This window comes from Lepisosteus oculatus, chromosome 21 (genome assembly GCF_040954835.1).
Source record: "Lepisosteus oculatus isolate fLepOcu1 chromosome 21, fLepOcu1.hap2, whole genome shotgun sequence".
Lineage (NCBI taxonomy): Eukaryota > Metazoa > Chordata > Actinopteri > Semionotiformes > Lepisosteidae > Lepisosteus > Lepisosteus oculatus.
In genome coordinates this window covers 6,964,455-6,984,521 of record NC_090716.1, presented here as the reverse complement: position 1 = coordinate 6,984,521, position 20,067 = coordinate 6,964,455, and the positions used below count along the sequence as shown (strand labels likewise).

Sequence of the window (20,067 nt, the reverse complement as noted above, 5' to 3'; positions counted from 1 at the left end):
GCCTGAGGAACAGAGAGTCTGAATTATCTTGATGTCATTTTTCTTGCACTGCATTTCAAGCTGCTCCTGTTTAAACATAGAAAGATGTAGTATACGCAAAATGTGGTCATTGTCTAAAAATTCACTTTACACTAATGTAATTTGCTATCAAAGGCTAAATATAATACACATTGTAGGTCTCTTGTAAAGCACATACTATAATGTTACTGCCTAAGTTCATGCAATTAAAATGATACTTTGAAGGTGATATTAGATAAATAGTCAGAAAACTGTAGGTGTGAACAGAAGAATAGGATTTATAAGGGAAGATTCCGAGGAAAATATGTCATCTTAAGCAGGTGGTTTATCAGTATAACATTTTACAGGGGGTAAGTTTAACTGTCATTTTCTCTGCCACTCACATCTACTGACATGGTGTATAACAAGGGCTGCTTTTTTTAAATACGCTTTTTCAATGGGTTAGGGAAGGTTCCTGTTCCATATGCGACAGACAAATTTGCTTGACTTAAATTCTAAATGTACATGCGGTGGGTGGGAAACCAGCATTAAGAGCCTATCCTTTTAGCTTGAGTTAAGAGGCAGACCACTGTCTGCATGTCAAGCAGTGAAGAAGAGAGGAAGTGATTATTACTTATAATCAGTTAATTTTCTACTCGGAAACACTGCTCTGATCTAGTGCTCTCTCCGGAGGCGTTAAAATGAAATTAATATTTTCCACCCTTCATTGGCTTGCTGCCTCAGATCTGTGTCTTCTAAATCACAGATTACCGTTTCACATGTATACTGTAGGTCCTGAGAATGGGGCTGTGAATATGTATATTGGACTAAGATGCTTTCAGTGCTTTCCATATGAGACGGTAAATCATTAAAACAATTTTTAGGTCCTTAAAGTCCATCCTTGCTCAAAGCACACAATTATTTTTTCTAGTTATTGTAGAAATGATTTTAAATATAATTTGATTGTTTCGGTCATTTGAAAGGAAGTCTTTAAGTAAAACGATATAGGAAATATTTTATTGGTAGTACCAAGAATGTTTCTTAAAGTTAGTGGCACTTTTAGAGAAGTACTTTTAGAAAATGCTGTTTTAAATGATAATTCTCAAGTGTATAATATGAAATGAATAGAATATGTTAGCTGTCTAGCCATGGATAGGGTTTGACTCCTGCATAACCTCTTATATTGTACAATGCCTTACATTTTAAAGGGGAGCTGCAAATTAAATCTCGGTAATGTAAATTCATTGAGGGTATAGAAAAAAATTCCAAATTTAGAATTAAGAACAAAATCTTTAAGAAAGTACTGCATAGTTGCCATGTTGTCGCAAACGCCTGGTCTTCCCACAGGTGAGAGTGAGAATTCCCACCAATTCTGATGTGACGCTGCCCTTTCCACTCACTAGTCACTGTGATGACTGATGTATTGTGATGTATGGGCGATGTTGTGCTGGAGACATTTCACTGCAGAAATGTTCCAACGTGATATGTGTGCAGAGTTAACAAGTAAGCTGCATTTATCGGCAAAACCGGCTTGAAGTGGAAGGCAATATTTCTATTAGATTAAAAGAGATGCATCCATCAGCCTTCTTGTTTACAATATAACAGGGCCTTTTCACATCACTGGAAGTTTTGTTGCCTTATTCTGAATCACAGAATACAGTGCTGTGCATACCTGGAAATGTAATCTATTTTGTGGTGTAAATTGAAGGTTTTACAAGTTTTGTATACATTTGACTTCTATTTTAGTTTGAAAGGCACTCATCAATTCTGATTCTTTCTAAACCCAAAATATGAAAACAGCATTGCAGTTTCCCTTTGAGTTATGTATTGTTCATGGGGATATTCCGTGTCCCCATAGGTTTCGTATGTAAAATATAGGCAATCTGAATACTACACCTTTATAAATGTAAGCAAAGCAAACCTTTAATGAACTCTAAATTATACATTAAGAACACATTTAAATTTTAATCTTGTTAATAAGTATACAATTAATTAAAGGTCAGTTATTAATCCTCCGTTGATGCTCTGTTAATATATTACCACTTAAAGACAATTTGCAGCCTTTGTCTCAGGTGTTACCAGTCATAAACTAATGACTCAGATGACAGACATTAAGTGTAAATTGAATGTGTTTGCAAATTTATAAATTATGAAGGATAATTTTTCATTTTGGCTTACTTTTAATTGTCCTAGTCATAAATAAGGATTTTTTAGGACTTTTTGATGTTTAAAACTGTATAGCTTCTTGAAAATGGAACAAAGAAATGTTGTGTCAGCTGCCATGATTATAATTAGTTTTTTTGATTTGTGTATTTACTATGTGGAGATTGATTAATGCTTTGGAAGCAGGAGGTCACCATTTACCTTTGAAAAGTACTTAAGGGAACTGCTATATTCTGAATTTTTCTATTGCAATTATAGCTTACCCATTTCAACAGCAGGGAAGCATGTGCTTTTATTCATCATGTTTTGTAGCTTGTATACTGTAGCTTAGTCATTTAGTCATCTGTCTTGGGCAATGGTTTCTCATGATATTAATTTATTATTTTATGAAAAGGTTTGAGATTAATGATTCTAAGTCAAAAGTGTTTTATAAACAAAAATCAATGATTTTCCCAAACTGAGGTGGAATGCCAATGGAAGCAGAATGACAGTGTTTAAGATTTCATAATCACCCTCTACCAGCAAGGTTGTATAAGACAAAAAGTAATAAAGCAGAGACATAGATTGTAGACTTACAAAGAACACAATGGCAGAGTTTCTGCCATTGTGAGCAGTTATTAAGGCACTGGCATACTTTGAATTGTTCTTTCAGGGCCTGTAAAAATAATGATTCCTTTTATGAGGACATGAGGGCAGAGCAATGTAATTTTGCATATACAATGAATTCCGCAACAGAAGTATTGTGTTAAAATGCTGAGCTTTACACCACTGCGGTGAATATCAGACAGTGTGGCAGTGTCTTTAGAGGTCCAGCTTAATGCTCTTTACAGGTTATGAAAGGATAGGAGATAAGTCCTCAAATTTTTATGTGAATTATATATGTAAAAATATTATTATGGGGGGTTTTAATTAATTCAATCTGGTTTCTAATAAGATAGAAGCAGTAGATTTACAGTTGAAGGATCTAATAATGCATTAAAGCAGCTTGATTCAACAGAGAGCGTTCTCAGGCTTTTAAGAGCACTGGAGCCTTTAAAACATCAGTCATTTTACACTGCTGTGACATTGATGAATTACTCCGATCAGCCTTTGAGCTATATGGTCCTTTGTTCAGTCCAGCAAGCAGGATGCAGTTGTAATATAAAGTGAATTAAGGGGACAGTGGTTAATTTTATAACCTTATAATTACATAATGATTGCTTTGGTAGGTCATATACAGTATGGATGTGAAAGAATAAGAATCTAATTAGAGAAGTCATTTTTGTGACGATATAAATTGCAATTGTTTAACTTAAATTTCAGAACAGACTTAATTCTGACTGATTGTTATTATTATTTTTTACTAATTTACTAATTTAAGTTACAAGAAAATTCGTTACAAGCTTACAGTTACAATTTTTAAAACCCCACAATGTATCTGAAGTGTGAGCATTCCCATCAGTGAGTACATGTAAATATCAGAATAATTCATTACATGTATACATATGGTGCTATTCACTTGTGTGTAGCACCCACAGGGAGTTGTGTGGCCTTCATTACGCACAAGCAGCCTCACTATACGACATAATGGGCAGAGAAGTGTGAAATTGCTTCATCAATTGAATTAAGGGCAGCTTAAGTCAGAGAGTAAAACCCGTAAGTGGAGTTTAGCCAGGAAGCCGGGGTATCACCCCTAGTCTTTAAGAAAATGCAGGGTGATCTTTAATGACCAATACTGTATGTCAAGATTTCAGTTTAATGACTTAACCAAAGGATCGCATCTCCTTCAGTGCAGCATCTTTGACACCAAACTGGGACATCAGTTTGGAAATTCTGGTCCAGTGTGTAGAGCACCAGTACCACCTACACAATGTGGTTTTCCCTGGAGGTCTCTCATCACAATACTGACCATGCCATGCACAGCCTTGCTCAGCTTTGGAGATCTGATAGGGTCAGGCTGCTGCCAGCCTGGAAGTACCACAGACTTTGACAATCTTCAATCTTTTTGAAAAATTTCATCCTTTAAAATAAATATATTTCATTTATAATAGGACAAGAAGGAAGCAGGGGATAAAGTATTAGCAAGAAAACGGACTTGCGTTTGATTAACAGTTCAGTTTAGGGCTGCTTTATGCTAACATTTTATTACAAACTGGATGTTTAAAGTCTGTTTAACTTATTTTGCGCTGATGTCAGTTTTTAAGTATAGTGACTACAAGCATAACCCTGTTTTTGAATTTACAATAAGGTTCTATTTTGACTGGCTTTATATTTATACCTGTCTTAAATCAAAACTTCAACCCACCCAATATGGAAAATTTCTAAACTCATTACCTGTATATTCTGTAGGCAAAAGGACGGTAAATATTGTTCACACTGGATAATGATGTTCCAGTACCAATGAGAACGTTCCTTCTGGACAGTGAATTGAAATGATGTACTCGGTAGTTTCTTTTGAATTATTTGTAACCAAAAGCACTTGGAATGCAATGCATGAAAAAAGCTTGTTGGTTAAAGAGTAAACAGTAATTTATCACGCCTGTGAAATGTGCAGTAAATCAAACTAATTATCTGATGAATTATCTTCCAGCCAATGTGTCGTCTTTACTGTAATCATATCCATTTTGATTGCCATCTGGTTATAATCTGTAAAAGTGCATTTCATTTCTGCACTTCAGTGTTTGTTACAGTATGAATCTTAGACTTGTAAACTGGAGGAAGATTTTCAATTATTTGATTTTTCTTGTATATAAGTGATTAGAGCAACGTGTTCACATCTTCAGTTCTTTTAGAACAGTTTAGCCTAGATTTTATTTCAGGAAAGGTATATTTCCTTCAGAAACTGTAGCTCTTTTCTGTTATTGATGTTCATTTGTCTCGTCCATTTTCAAATTAACAGTATGGATGTTTCAAAACTTGAAAAATATAACAAAGTTGGAACTAAGATAACATGAAAGAGTTTGTTTCAAAACAAATTTGTTGGAGAAGAGGACAATAATGAAGTCCTTTTCACTTGGGCCTTAAAATTAGAACAAAAGATTTCAGTTTATGTGCACGCTCTTCATTTTCAACTGTATATACAAAGGAAAGGATTTCTTTTGCATTTTCGTCCATGTAAATTATGTATAAAGTGCTCTGCTTGTTGTAGCATTAAAATTTGTATTCTTCAGTGTAAAACATTGGAAAGATTTTGATTTATTTTAGCATTTACTATACCTTTCTTGTTGTTTTTCAGGAAATACCTTGCAGGGGAAAATAACAGTCCACAAGAATAGGAAGGACCCAAGATCTCTCATCATCACTATTTCTGTGAATGATGTGAAGCAGACTTACAGTCTTCAATAGTGTCATTGACCTTTAAAAGTTGTATTAACCCATGGAAATAAACACAACGCTTTGATATTCCATTGCCTTAAACCACTTGATTGTTTGATATTCATTCACTGATAACCGTTGCACACAGATCATTTTTGATGTTGTTGTGGCGTTGTCAGTCTCATGCCATCACAACTAAAGGACAAATGAAAATGCTTTTTATTTACACAAACTGTTTCATTTGCAGTTCATAAAAAGTGTTTAGATTATACAAAGCTGTCTTTTTTTGTCTTTATCATAGTGTATTAATCCAAGGCTGTTTGTGTTCATTTTTCAGCAACTGCTTGAGAAGCAAGGTTTAGTACAGTATGTTTCAGATTTTTTTCCTGGTGATCTTCTTGAAGAGATGTTCAAAGATTTAAGATTTTTTAGTTAGTAACTGACTTTCTGAAGCTGTGTGGTTGGAGTCTAGTATTATGACAGGTTTGTCAAGATTTCCACTTTATATTTGATGACTTTTTTGTTCTTGCCTAATCATTTTTATTTAGTGGTATCTAAAGTCTGCCTTTAATAACAATGTCCCATTTTACTGTTCCTGGAGGTGTTTTTTTTAATTGAACAGAAACAGTGTGACTTATTTTCACCTTTTGTTTAATGTAGAATAAGGCTCACCAACCCTGCTCTTGGGGAGACACAGACCAGCAGATTTTGTAGGTCTCCATTAAATCAACAGTTTCTAAATTGTAATCAGTTGAATGGGTAATTTGTAAAATTAAGTAATTTGAGTTCATTTACAACTAAAATCTTAAGTCTTTTAATTAATCTAATTCCACACTTAAGGACCAGAGTTATCTTAATTGAGCAGATTACTTGCTTGATTCATCAACATTTTATAGGTGTTGCTAGATTTTAAAAACAGGTGATCTATAAGACCCAAATAGAGCTCTATACTATAAATTTTGAGTTGAAGAATAGTCAAGGTTAAATCAGAATGTTCTTTTAACTGTCTAGAAGTGCTCTTGGGAAAAATAATTATTTGATCATTGTTTCTATTTGGTTCTTGGTACATTTCCTGTGTTACAGTCTGCAGTCTTTCTTGATTGATATAGTTTTAAAAGCTCAGGATATGATTCTGGTATTACCTATTAATTACTGACCTCTTCTTTTTTCTAATCAGTCTAGGCCAGAATCTTTTGGTGTTAAGGCATTTCTTTATTTTTTATTTTGTCTCCACAGGGCTAAATCAATGGTAACACTCTTTGTTAGAAGCACTTCATTTTCTTTATAGAAAATAACTTAGTAGAAGTAAGATTGCACTGCAGGATTGTTCAAAAGATAATTACATTGTATGTAGCATAACATTTCTCTTTGTTTTCTGTGGATTGCTGCATTTAAATGAACTTGCAGTAGCCCCATCTGTTTGTTTGGGAGTTGCAGACAATTCTAAAGTAAAAATGCTGACAAAAAATATACACATCATTGAACAGCCTGCTGACATGAAACGTTTTGCGTTTTGCTGTGATTTTGATGACCTATAACAGGATGAATCATAATCTCAGTTCAAGAAAAAAATGTGGATTTGAAAAATTTAATTTTGTTCATTGTCCTAGTCTACAAATATCTGTAATAGGATGTAGAATGTTATTCTTTCAGGCAGGGTGAATTTTGTTCCATCTGTAGCATCGTGATATTCAAAACCTAAAATTCACTGGAACAGTAATTGAAGTATTCTGTGGAAATTCTTGAGGATAAATTCTGAATGAAAAAGTTAAAAATGAGTATTTAATTGAGATTGTAGTTGCACAATGTGACAGTGTGTGTAACAGTCACCAGCTGAAGAAAAGTTCATGTCATCTGATATTTGATGGCAACTTATTTTCAAGTAGCTACATTTAAGTTTGATTTTTAAGTCTTGTGGAATTATTTCTCCTGGTAGGTTTTATTTCCTTTATTTTAAAACAACCCAGTGTGTTGAATATTTAGATTTTTTGTGTAGTGTCTTTATATTGATTGATAAATACCTTGTTTGTACTTTGTTCATTTTACTAAGCTTACATTGCTAGAATGCATAAATAATACACAGTTTGTTGTCTTAGATAATTTCAACAGAACTAAATACAGTGTTTTTGTGGTTAACAGGCAAGAAAAGGAAAGGAAGGAGGAAAACTATTGAAGGTTCACATCAAGATGGGCCATTGTTTAGTAAAATGTAAGGACAAGAAGCTTAGAACATCAGGCTGGATACATACCAAATACCAAATTGAACAGTATAGAAGTCCTTGATTTACTACTTATCATTTCAGCCAACTTTCATTAGTGAGTAGCTCTTGTCATAAAAGTGCTTAAGAGCATTATAACAAGTTGCCAAAATAAAGCAGTAAATAGTCCCTCAGTCCAAAGTTTGTGAAGTGTGACATGAGATTTTGGCATTTATTGTTTTATTAAGGTGCCTCTAGAACACAGCTCTTGATGGACAATAAAAACAGGTAGGTTAGTTGTTCCTTCTTTATAAAGTAAACTTCATGCCCACAGGTGATGTAGCTCTTCCTGACAAAAAAATCATTGTTCTTTGGTACAAGATTAGATGTTATATATTTTTTCTGTGTATATTCCTTGTCTTTATCATGTATGCTGTGTGTGTAGGTTCTCAAAAGCACACAAAGCTGAAAATACAGTGTACATCTCATTTCCAAAGTACTGCAGGAAATTGCATCTATGTAACAATGACACAAAAGCATGTTTTCAAAATAGCAATTCTGTTATACATACCACTTGAAAACTGGCCTTAAAGCCATAGCGCATCTGTGTATGCTAGTTCACATTTTTACTGCTCGTCTTAAATCCTGATATTTTTTCACAAACTGAAAAAATTACAGCAATTGTCAGGATGATTTGCAGAATCAGTTGTGTGGAATTGTGTACATTACTCCCCTAAATAGACATATAGCCAGATATCTGCTTTATTTGGGCCCTTTTGAAATAGTGTGTAAACTACTGTACTCCCAACTGAGAGGGAATCCAACACATACTATTTACATGCATTGGACTGGGTGAGGACCCAAGGCAATCAATGGATTTTATTTTGTACACTGGAGATGCAGTACAAAATATGGAACAGCCCAAGGGGGTTCATGATGCACATTATTTGGCATGAGAGTTAAGTCGCTAACAGACCATTAAAATAAGAGGAGATGAAGCAGTTTAGAAGTAAAATTAGACTAAGGCCTCTCTGAAATGTAGAACCTGAATATGTTAAAACCTCTGTTATCTGTTCTTCCCGTTCCACCATTCATTGTCAGAAAGTCAGTTCCCGACAGGCTGCGTGTCGGCGAGACCCTGATCTCGGGAGCATACGGCACATGGCGGGACCACACCTGGGCCCGCCGGCAGTCCACTGCAGGACAAACGCACACTCCCCGGTCACTTTAAAGACGGTGATCAACACACTGCGTAAGGCATTAGTAGGTGCGAGGGAACCTGAGCAACTAGGGAAAATCCACGAGAACGTGATGAGAACATGCAAGCTCCCCACGGAGTTCCAGTCCGATATCGACCCCAAGGCCCAAGAATGAGACACCGGCGATAACTGCCTCGCTGCTTCTGCCCATTCATCTGTATTGTACTCTATATCAGGGTGAGTATTGCACTTGTGTTTTATTAAAAGATGTAGGAGTACCAGCAATATTTTTACTGAAGTCAATCAGTGTGACCTTCAGTGAGCCGTGTTTCGTTTAGAGTTCATTAGGACGTCTGAAGCTGAACCCTGCCTCTTATCTGTTCTCTGCCAGTAATGCAGAGGAGAGGTGAATTAATTACAGTTCGTTTAGTAATTAATTATCTGATCACTACAACTATTATCTCAGGTCAAGGTGGATCGTGAACGGGTCTTTATACAGTTAGAAAACCTGCAGGTGCCTGGATATTCTCCAGAAAGGATCGTGTAATAGAAGTTATAGAAAATCCTAACGCAAAAAAAAAATGAAATCCTGTGCTTATACTGTACATGTATTTACGCACCTAACTACAAATGCGATTTATCCCATTTCTTTCAACAAACGGCAACGTTTACAAATTTCAAGGTTCTAATTATTTTGTACTTGATAATATGAATAGGTTAATTTAAACATTTTGATTTTGAGTTTCTTGTATTACCATCTATCTCACCTGTAATTCATCGGAACGAATAATATCCGAAATATGTCCGTCGTGAGATGTTTTGAAAAATTCGGAACCAGGTCATCAGATTTTTCCAGTTTGATACTGTAGATTAACAGGCGACCAGATGCCTCTGGCAATATGTAACTGCGGCATTTCCAGTTCAGGGTATCCCCTTTTTCATTAGGGGTCTCTTGAAACTGAAAATAAAACCTGAACAATTATGTATCTGCCAAGAAAAAATATCTAAAACCAAGACAGTCTGTATATGAAAACATTATTTAGAAGACCTGTCCTACATCGGTTGCCAGTATTAAAAAATATTATCCGCTTGTGTCAACACATGGAGAATTTATTTTTAAGCAGGATGTTTTCATGGGGGATAGGTGTTTTTTAAAAGGACTAAGTTAGTCCATTTCTTAAGCAAAATATACACATTAACGTTCGGCAACGGGTCCATAAAGAACAATGTCAAATTATTATTTTTTTACTGGGAAAGCATAGGGAAACTATGACAAAGATACATTAATAAAAATACATAAGGACAATAGATTTTCATCTTAGATGTCAACTTATCCTGACGCGATGCACATTCCTGTGATGGGGAAAAAAGCTAATTACAAGGAACCTGCAGTATTCCGTGTAGAGAGTATAAGGACATTGATCTGTATAGGGGATACACTGCTCCAGCACTTCTTCAACTGTGCAGTAAAGGCGTAAATAGGACCAAGTAAAGAGGAACTAAAATCAATTACTATTATTCTTCGTTGACAAAGTAATTAAGACTGGACTGGCCAGTTAATTTACTGCGGAAAGACATGCTGGAGCATCTTACAGATTTATGGCCAGCCCTGCTTCAGCGTTCATTACAAGTGATTATCACACATTATCAGGCTGTGCAATATGCAATGAAAACCGTGCGAAGGTATACTGCTGTACTGTTTTCGAAGGTGCGAGGATGACGTAGAAAACCTACGTTTTTCATAATCAAGGACCGAATATGGTCCTTATTATTATTATTATGGGGATAAATTCTTAACACCATTAAAAATAGAACTGCTGAAGTCTGTGAAAAGGATGTGCATACTGTATGTGGCTTCGAGTTTGCGTGGGCCGATTAATTTGGCTAGAGCAGTTTCAGCTATTTTTTCTCACCGATTTCGAAGTTACAGTATGTATGGTCTCTTGGCTGGTGCATTTCCTGCTTCGCACTCCGGTTTATAACTCCCAGTCAGCGCTATTGCTAAAGATAGAAAGTCACGCCTTCTCTTGGCTTGTGCTGAAGTTTTACGCAGTGTTTCGCAAACCATGCACGCTTACATAAATATACAAATTTTGCGCACATTGTCCTCCTCCTGCCCCGACGCGCGTCACCGGCCCTAGCATATTTTTCTTAACGCTAGAATTCCAATGTGTAAATCGGAGCTCGCCACGAAGTGCATAGTTGCATTAACCTGACAGGAACCGACCACAATGAAACACCGAGCTCTTGCTTAACCGATCACACACGTTCTCTGTTATTTTTTGTATATTAAACCTGAATATCTGAGCTGGCCAAGCGATTCCAACGCGGTCTCCCGTAATCTGATCAAACGCTTAACCTGCAGCACGACACGTCGGATATTCCACAATTTACTGTATATAAACAGTATTTGATTTATTATTTGTTTAAAACTTTTTCATTTGTGACATTTACAGAAGTCCGTCTGAGAAACGGGTTAAACTTATGACTAACCATGTGTACTCCTCACATCAAGATAAACCATTCATAGGACGGTTTCAAGCACACAAGAGTCCCTAACAAGGTACAACTAACAAATACCTACGCATGAAAGTTTATTTTGAATTAGTAGTCTTACGTGGATAAAACAATATTTTGTACGTCTGCGCCGAAACACAATAGTCAGTTTCTATATTGATTTAATATATTGAAATAATAATAATAATATCATTTGTTTTTATTTTTAAAAGTAAACAAAGAAAAAAAACTTGCATGTTCCTGGAAATATTTTATTTGTGTATTTATTTTATATTCCGAAAACTACTATTATGATCTGCTATAGCGGTTTGGCTCCCTAAAATTGTAACCTGCTTTAAACGGGTTAATAGTTAATATAGAATCCAGAATTTATTTTGTTTAAAAAAACAGCAAAATTACATAAAGATATAATGAAATATGCACTAATACAAACAAAAGTTAGTTTTCTTTTTCTAAAAGGTTGAACTCCATCTTGCACTAAACGCGCACAATTACTGTTTGTATTTTGCTACATCATAAATATACTCGTGTTTTTTAAAGAACGTTTAAGTATATAAAAATAATTAATTATTTCCAACAACGTGTGCAGAAAGTAAAACATTGATTTATACAGTATTTGTAACATCTGCAGTCTAATTCTTACATGTTCATCTTTTATCAGGTAGCCATCATCCTTTTCTGAATTGCAAATACTGCAGTCCCATACAGAACTTTGAAAATTGTTTTAACGAGCAGCGAACACTTACTCGTAGTCTCCTGAGAATAGTTTCTTAATCAGCTCAAAATGAGTCACTCCAAATGCGCAAGCTCAACGAGCTCGGGTGTCAGCAAACCCGCGCTTGCGCTCGGTGTCCCTTTAAAAATCTGAATCCACGGCTAATGATTTATCAAACTCTTATTATCAAGAAAATGTCAGGCGAAGGGCACCTTGCTATGCACTGACGCAAACCCAATCTTTCCCACGGAGGTATAGAAAGCTTTGCACCTACCAGAGCTAAATTCAGTCTATCTAAACTCTTTACTCTTGTTTTCGGTCTTTAACCTATCTGTTGCTGCTGAAAAATGGTAAGACAGTTTTTCTCCAAAAGTTTGTCTATACGTTTTTGAGACTTCAAAAGGGTTATGAGGAGCTGAAACGTGTCTAACTGAAGCAAATTAAAGCGAGTTTTTTTTCTTTTTGGCGATCCTACTTTCTGCGGTGTCCATGGTGCTGAAATTTAGTGCTACAGTATACTCAAGGGTCTTCTTTAGCCAGGTTTTTCCGTCGCGATTTTTTGTCGTAAAACTGTTTTTGACATGTGTTATTGCTATTACTGTTATGTTCTAATTTTGATGATTACTCTGTCTTGCTCTGAGCTTCAACCACAAAGAGTTGCTTTAAAATACGCCAATGGTCGAATTATTTGACATTTCTTTCCATTCACGGACGGATTTTTTCCTGATTAAAAAAAGTACATTTTATTTATGTTATACTCATATGTGAAATGTTACTCTCAAGCAAGATGTTAGGTGTTGTCGTTAGTATGTTGTTAATAATATTTCAATAAGCTTAACAATTTAATGCTTGTGAAAATGCCTACCGGGAAGAACAGATCTTGTACTTAGTCTGCACATAGCCTAGCAGCTTGTCTATTGCCTATAAAATCAGTGAATGTGCTTTGCTGAATGACAGGGGGGAAATGGGGCGTAAAATTAAAGAATCTTTCTGTAATGGTGAAATCGAGAACCAAGCACCGGCGGATCGTGAGCTGAAAACCAAAGACCGGAGAAAGATTGAAAAATGAGATAAAACATTCGAAAACGCTGAAATAGCCAAATGTTTTTTTTTTGTTAAATACGTCTGCTGAAACCTGAACGCCGTCATTTCCCTTCCTATGAATGCTAGCGATACAATCAGTGAAATGTGTCTGGTTGTTGCTCGTTTGTTTTTTGTCTCAGGCTGTATCGCCCCTTGATTTAAAAAGGACCTTTCGCTCTAGGACTGTAGATTGCTGGTTTCTGATTAGCTCGCGTATTTCTTTGATGTTGGTTTGGAATATTGTCTGGTAAAAGGTAAGACTAATTACCTATGCTTTTGTTTCTCTAGGAGTTTTCTGATCAAAGAGATATGACCAAACAGCCAGTTAACAGTCCTGCCAACTTTAATCCTTTATCACAAACCGAAGGAGCAGTTGGAGTTATAACAAACAAACCCGAGCATGTCCAAAACCTACCTTCCGAGGTCCAGTCACAGACGCAGCCAGCCAAGGTTTCTAAATCTCCTTCCACCGAAAGAAGAACTTTTTCTCCAGCTGAAAATAAGCCGGGCGAGACTGAGGGGATCAAGGCATGTGGGACGTTGAAAAACGCAGTCCCGGTTCCGGTCACCTCTGCAATCCGTAAGGATTCCTTGGAACCTGCGCTACCCCAAAAGGATGATTCTACAACTGTTCATGGCAAATCGATGTCTTCCCATTGTAAAGAAGTGGTACCTAATGAAAGCGTTATGAAAAGCACAGTGGAGCAAAACAGTGCCACAGGCAACTGGACAGCCATGAGCCAGACCACCGTTGTACTGGGCACAGATGGTAACACGTCTGTTCTGCCTGGCACCGTGTCCGGGGTAAGTGGTTTCAAATTATTCTTCCCATTCAGGGGGAATTCAGTGCAAAGCGGCGCACTCGTCCTGTGGATCTTGCAGAAAGGTATGACCCTGGTCTTTGGTAAAATTGTTTTTTAACCCTGAAAACGACCGTCCTTACAGTGCGTGTCAACACACCCTGTTAATTAAAACGTTCACGGCGCTTTTCACTTTTTTTGCATAGCCGTGTGTATCGGAACACCGTGAGTGAAAGATGAGCATCTGATTTGCTGAATGTTATATTGAAATGAATTTACAAGATATTAATGGTAAAGTGAGGTAACTTAAGCTACTAAAACTGTGTTCCAGCCTCTACAAGCGCTACGATTTGTTGTTATGATTTTACACAGAATTTAAGATTAACATTTTCATTGGCTTTATGCTACGGACCATTTTAAACACTAAAATCAGATGGAATTAGTTCATTCGTTCGTTACTAAGAATTGAAGCAAAAGTCAATTTGATTTTAAGTTTCCTACAATGAGTTGGCTTCTTTCACAGTTACTTTTTACAACTGGTACTGGTAAATATTTATTAAAGACTTAATGCAGTAAGAGTATGTATCATTAAATACTTCCATTATCGTTTGTATTTCTCCATGAATTACCCCTCTTCATGTAATATATTGCGTTAAAATGATTGCAAAAAGCGGAAACGGACAGATATTGGAAGGGTCATATCCTTCTTTTCAGGTTTTTACCTGGTAGTTCTCTCTGCCTACAATTCCGTAATGCGCTAAGCGTGAGGATTAATTATGATAGAAAGTGACAGTGTCATTTTAGAGGGCAATTGTTTTTCGACCTATATAAAGCGCATTCGAATTTTTTATTTCTGTATTTTGATTTTTTAGAATGTAGTAGTCAGTTGAGGCAGCTCTGCGTCTCCAATCTGCAACAAAAAGGACATTATAGCCCCCGTCTCCCCCGAGATTAGTTACCATACTGCTGTTAACTGCAGACTAATGCATTACATAAAGATGCAGATAACAACCTATTGTCTCATCCCTCAGGGATGTTTCACAGAAAATTGATTGTCGATGCTACAAGAGCCTATAGCGATACTGGATCATGCATATTTATTCACGTAAATATAACCACAGAAACAACTGCTTTGAAATCATTAAGCAATTATGGCAACCAAAAACGCGTTAGAAGATTCATAACGCGAAACGTTAAAAATTGCTTTCACGAAGCATTTTGTGATTTTTTCAGATAAACTTTTTTTTTCTATCAATAAAATATTGTTCCCCTTTAAGAAAGTTTTGTTTCCAAGTTGATTTCAAGTCCCGTCTTAATGCTGTACTTCAAAAGATTGTTCATTCCTTTGTTCTGATTTTATAAGTCTATGTGTGAGTCCGCGTATGGAACTTATTCAACAACTGTTTTCTTCAGGACGACGATGACGAAGAAGGAGATGAGAACAAAGCTAGAGGAAACTGGTCAAATAAACTGGATTTTATTCTCTCTATGGTTGGCTACGCTGTTGGTCTGGGTAATGTGTGGCGGTTTCCTTACCTAGCCTTTCAAAATGGAGGAGGTAAGAACTTAAAAGACCAAACTTCGATAACTTAAAAGAGTCCCTTTGCTGCATATGGACGAATCACAAAGTTATCACTTGACGGTAAAAGAGGTCTTCGCGTTTCACGCACTGGATGTTTTCTGTGGGTGAACCTGTCAGAATGCGACACACTTGGAAAGGGGAAAATCATATTGCATGTCTAATTATTTACCCCCCATGTGCTTTTCTTCAATAAACCTCCCCCCCCCCCAAAAAAAAAAGATACAACTTTTTCAATTTTCAATTTGTCATGTTCACATCAACCGCAGTGGTTACTGGTCAGCTGTCACGATTTAGGGAATTCGTGACAAATCAACATACGGTTTCCATTTAACAGCAAATCTTGAATAAAATCTTTATTTAAAATAAACGTCATTTGGGTTTAAACACAGTTTTGAAAAAACGTTTTGTTGGGTCCAACAAAGGAGACACGATCCGGGTGTGTATGAAGCAGGCACTACTGATAAACCGTAAGAATATTCTTGGGTTCCTTTATTTATTTATTGTTTAAGCAGGCAGTTCGTACTTCTAGATTTGATAATCATGTCTAAAGCAGATATCAGGCGCTCTCAGCTCTGGTCAGGCTGCCCGGAGCTGGCTCTGCCCTCCACGTTCCAGGCGCGTAGCAGTTAGTCATTTTTTCATTATTCTAGCAGGATAGTTAGGAAAATTATGTTAGTAAATTATTTACACAGTAAAAGCAAATTCATGAAATTAGATAAATGTTTTATCCTTCAGTTTCTAGACACTTTTTTTGTACGATACCTCTTTGCTGGTTAGTAAAACTTTAACCTCTAATGGGTGTCATGTTAGTTTTCAGTTTCCCCTTTCATGTAGTATGACATTATTTCATTTATTTATATTTGTGTATTCAAATAATAAAATGTGTTCAGTTTTTCAGATTTTCTTACACATTAAAGTGTAGTATATGTGAATTTTACATTTTTAAAGTACTGTACGTTCGCAACAGAGCAACTGCTTGAGATCTTCTGTGTTAAAAGTATTAGATACTTTTAGATTAGTAGACAGTATTCTCTTAAAAAGTGTAGATGAAACTAATAACATTAATTCAATGCGTAATTCAGAGACTTACTGTACGTTCAATACTATCATTCCTTGAACCAATTAAAGAGTGGAGTGGTCACCTATTTGTTTTTATAAGTAAAAATAGAATGATCAAATTTTCTTTAAAATTTTAAATAAGTTCAGTATTCATTATGATTTAACCAAATCATTTTGTGGTTAATGCTTAAAGGTAAACGTTACGATTTTGTTTCTATAATAATTATGACATGTTTTAGTATGAATATTGGAATGGCATAGAACCTTTTCTGCCTACAGTACAGGTAAGCCTTAAATTGTAAACTAGGTGTCTTCACTGCCACGTTTTGCTTTCCAGACACTGTAGATAGCGCATTTCCAAATAGAATCCCGATTTTGAGCACTCAGGTTTTAGCGGGTATTTAAAAATTGATTTGTTGCGGATCTATGCATTTATCCCATAAATTAAAGAAAAATGCTTAATCCACCTAACTCTGCTTTCTACTGTCGCTCAGGCTAAAAACAAACGTACCTGTATTGCACTTAAAACGTGTATACTGCCTCAGTTGAGACAGCAGTATAATTGTTTTTTGATTATTCCGATATTATTTTGTCGATTATAACAACAAGGGCATTTAATGTGTTTTTTAGAGTTCGCATTTCCTTCCCTCAAAAGCACCCTTGGGGATACAGCACTGGATTGCAACGAAGGAACGTTAAGAAAACTTCGGGAGGGAAATCCTCACGTTTCTTATAAAAAGTCATTTTCAGTTCCGTTTAATGCATCTTTATTTATCGGGATCATTTCTCTTTGAAAGATAAGTCTTTAACCCTCATAAATGTGGCAACAAAGACTCCCTAGTCACGAATTCGATATTATCATACAAAACGTGTGCACGCATTTTGCCTTTTGGAAAAATGTCGAATATGGTGTTTGTTCACACTGCGTGTCGCTCTCCCTGTAGGTGCTTTTTTAATACCTTACCTGATAATGCTGGCCCTCGCTGGAATCCCCATATTTTTATTGGAAGTATCTCTGGGACAGTTTGCAAGCCAGGGCCCTGTTTCTGTATGGAAAGCCATTCCAGCGCTGCAAGGTAAAGTTCTATTGGAAACTCGCCTACTGTTTGTTGGAGTTTGTATGGGTTACCTCCCACAGTCCAAACACATAGTAGCAGGCCCACTGGACTCGTTGCTTGTTGGCGGACTGCGATGCGATGGACTGGCCAGACAACCCGGGTTGTACCCTGGCTCGCCGCCGGTGGCTCCCGGGATAGGTTCCAGTTCGCCCGCGACCCCGAATAAGAAGAAGCGGTTGAAAATGGACTGAACACACTGTTACTTAGACTCGCACTTTGTAACAGTCCCCTCCTGTACTGCACATCTGTAGTCATATCTAGCAGTATTTTGGGCGATACAGGTTATGACATAGTTGCCTTAATACATGTTAAATATTAGTTCAGTTACATTTTAAGTATTGCGGTGCTATTGGTCTATCCTTTGTTGTAAGGTTAAGAACAAAACACTTTTTTTAAACGTTTTATCACAGTATATGCATCGTTTTTTATTGTTTCTATCATAAGGTAAGTTAATACGATAATTATATTTGTTAATCCGTTTTTAAGTATGGTTGTAGTCTTACAGTTATCAGTTTACGGGCATCTTATGCTGACAATTTCTTATTTATCTTTTCATACCTTGCTTACATAGCAACAAAATTAAACATTTTTGCACAGTCCCGCAGCGAAACAAAACTGTCCCTAATTACCGCCAACACGATTGAACTAAAGCCATTTTACGAATGCATTTTATGATTTGTACGAAACGACGTGGCCTGGTTTCTGTTGCATTTTTCAACGACTAATCTCCGTTTAAAACAAATAAAACCATATTTGTTTTATGTCTTCGTAGGTTGTGGGATCGCAATGTTGATTATTTCTGTCTTAATAGCCATATACTACAATATAATTATGTGTTGGACACTTTACTACCTGTTCGCTTCGCTGAAGAACCCACTTCCGTGGGCTACGTGCAAAAATCTGTGGAACACTCCAGATTGTAAAGACAAGGACATGTTAGACTTGGGTAAGAGCAAGGAAAAAACTGAGCCACCGGGAATGAGTTCACACAATTATGATCAATTTTATACATTTATCAAAGTGAAAACAGCGCATTGGGTCCGCGGTAGTCTCTGACTAAATGCCTCAACATTGATATTTGTGTTTACGAAATCCTAATAGCACTAAAAATAATTAACGCAATATGTGGGTTTTCTCTCTAATGCGCAGTATTACAATGTTCAACCTGAACCAGGCAATTTGACTTGCAAGTCAAATTTTGCATCGGCAAAACATTTTCTCGGAAATGTTAGAAATTAGACTACATTTATGTTACACCAAATTAACAAAATGAGACTTCTGAATTCATATCTGAAATATGTACGGTGTATATTTAAAACGTTGACTGCAGTAAAGTTGTTGCTAGACTATTTTAACATTTTCCTTCATGCCACTCCTTCTCACTTATTCTTAAGACATGAGAACCGAAGAAACAGATTAAATTAATCATGCTTCATTATGTTAGAAAATTCACGAACCTAATAGTTTAACATGTTTCATCATCTGAAGCGCAATTTAAATAAAGTTTGAAGTAGCTGAGCGTACAAGCCCCGAGGATAAAAATGCGGCTACTGTGATACAGTAGTGATTGAAAACGCCCCCTTGTGGTGGACTACAGAAATACTTTGATTTTCAGTTGCTGGAGTTGTCGCAGCAGCGTGTCAATTGCTGTACAGAAGTTAGAATTGAGCTGTGCCCCAAATCTTTTTTCATGAGTATTTTTTTAAACACAGAGATTTGATCATTTTGTTACTTTGTAATTTTAGAGTTCAGCTTGCACTTTCTATTTTTATTTTACCCTAGCTAAAATGATTAGTAGAAGAATACAATACACACTACCCTTCTTCTTTATCCTTATGTTCCTCAGTGCATAAAACAAGATTGTTTAATAATGTATGTAATAATAATAGGAAGTGAGAGGCTAAATCCTTATATCCGAGATGTTGCATGGAACAGTTCCAACACTACGGTACTACATTGGAATGCAGGTATCTCATGCAGAAGGGGCTAAACTGCTGCCTGAGATAGCATGAGACTATACCTGTGCATAGATATAACAGCCCACTGTATTGCAGATGTGAACCTTCTCAGTGAGCATGTTGGTTAACAAGGCAGATGAGGAAAGAATCAAGACAGACGTTTTGCTGCTTGATGAGGTCTGCAAAGTGTTTTTTTTTTCTGGAAGCCCCAAAAGAAAGTCTGGTTTAACATACTCTTACAATCATCAGTGCAACAATGTAGTAAATTAGCATGTAAGTAACCAAAGGTACATGCTGTATGTGTCTAAACAATGCCCAATTGTACCCTCGTTCATCAGCTGTGTACACAGTATTGCCTAGAAGTCCTTCCTCCAAGCAGCTGAC

At 36.3% G+C, this 20,067-nt stretch overlaps 2 protein-coding genes across 4 annotated transcripts in view; both read left to right on the top strand.

The window, feature by feature from the left end:
• The window catches only part of prmt3 (protein arginine methyltransferase 3), a 44,562-nt gene extending 39,006 nt beyond the window's left edge, over positions 1-5,556 (top strand). Inside the window, exon 16 of the mRNA XM_006642638.2 lies at positions 5,375-5,556. Within this exon, the coding sequence (XP_006642701.2) occupies positions 5,375-5,484 (110 nt within the window). The 3' untranslated portion in view covers positions 5,485-5,556. The remainder of the gene's footprint in view (positions 1-5,374) is intronic.
• Positions 5,557-5,660: 104 nt separating this feature from the next.
• The window catches only part of slc6a5 (solute carrier family 6 member 5), a 29,014-nt gene continuing 14,607 nt past the window's right edge, over positions 5,661-20,067 (top strand). The window contains exons 1-7 of one of the 3 annotated variants that reach the window (XM_015338276.2): positions 5,661-5,937; positions 7,594-7,940; positions 8,754-9,088; positions 13,455-13,970; positions 15,380-15,524; positions 17,552-17,683; positions 18,498-18,671. In XM_015338276.2, the coding sequence (XP_015193762.1) occupies positions 13,476-13,970; positions 15,380-15,524; positions 17,552-17,683; positions 18,498-18,671 (946 nt within the window). In that variant the 5' untranslated portion in view covers positions 5,661-5,937; positions 7,594-7,940; positions 8,754-9,088; positions 13,455-13,475. Of the gene's footprint in view, positions 5,938-7,593; positions 7,941-8,616; positions 9,089-12,287; positions 12,434-13,454; positions 13,971-15,379; positions 15,525-17,551; positions 17,684-18,497; positions 18,672-20,067 lie in introns of those variants that run through there. The other 2 variants (XM_015338275.2, XM_006642639.3) reach the window with 2 other exon arrangements.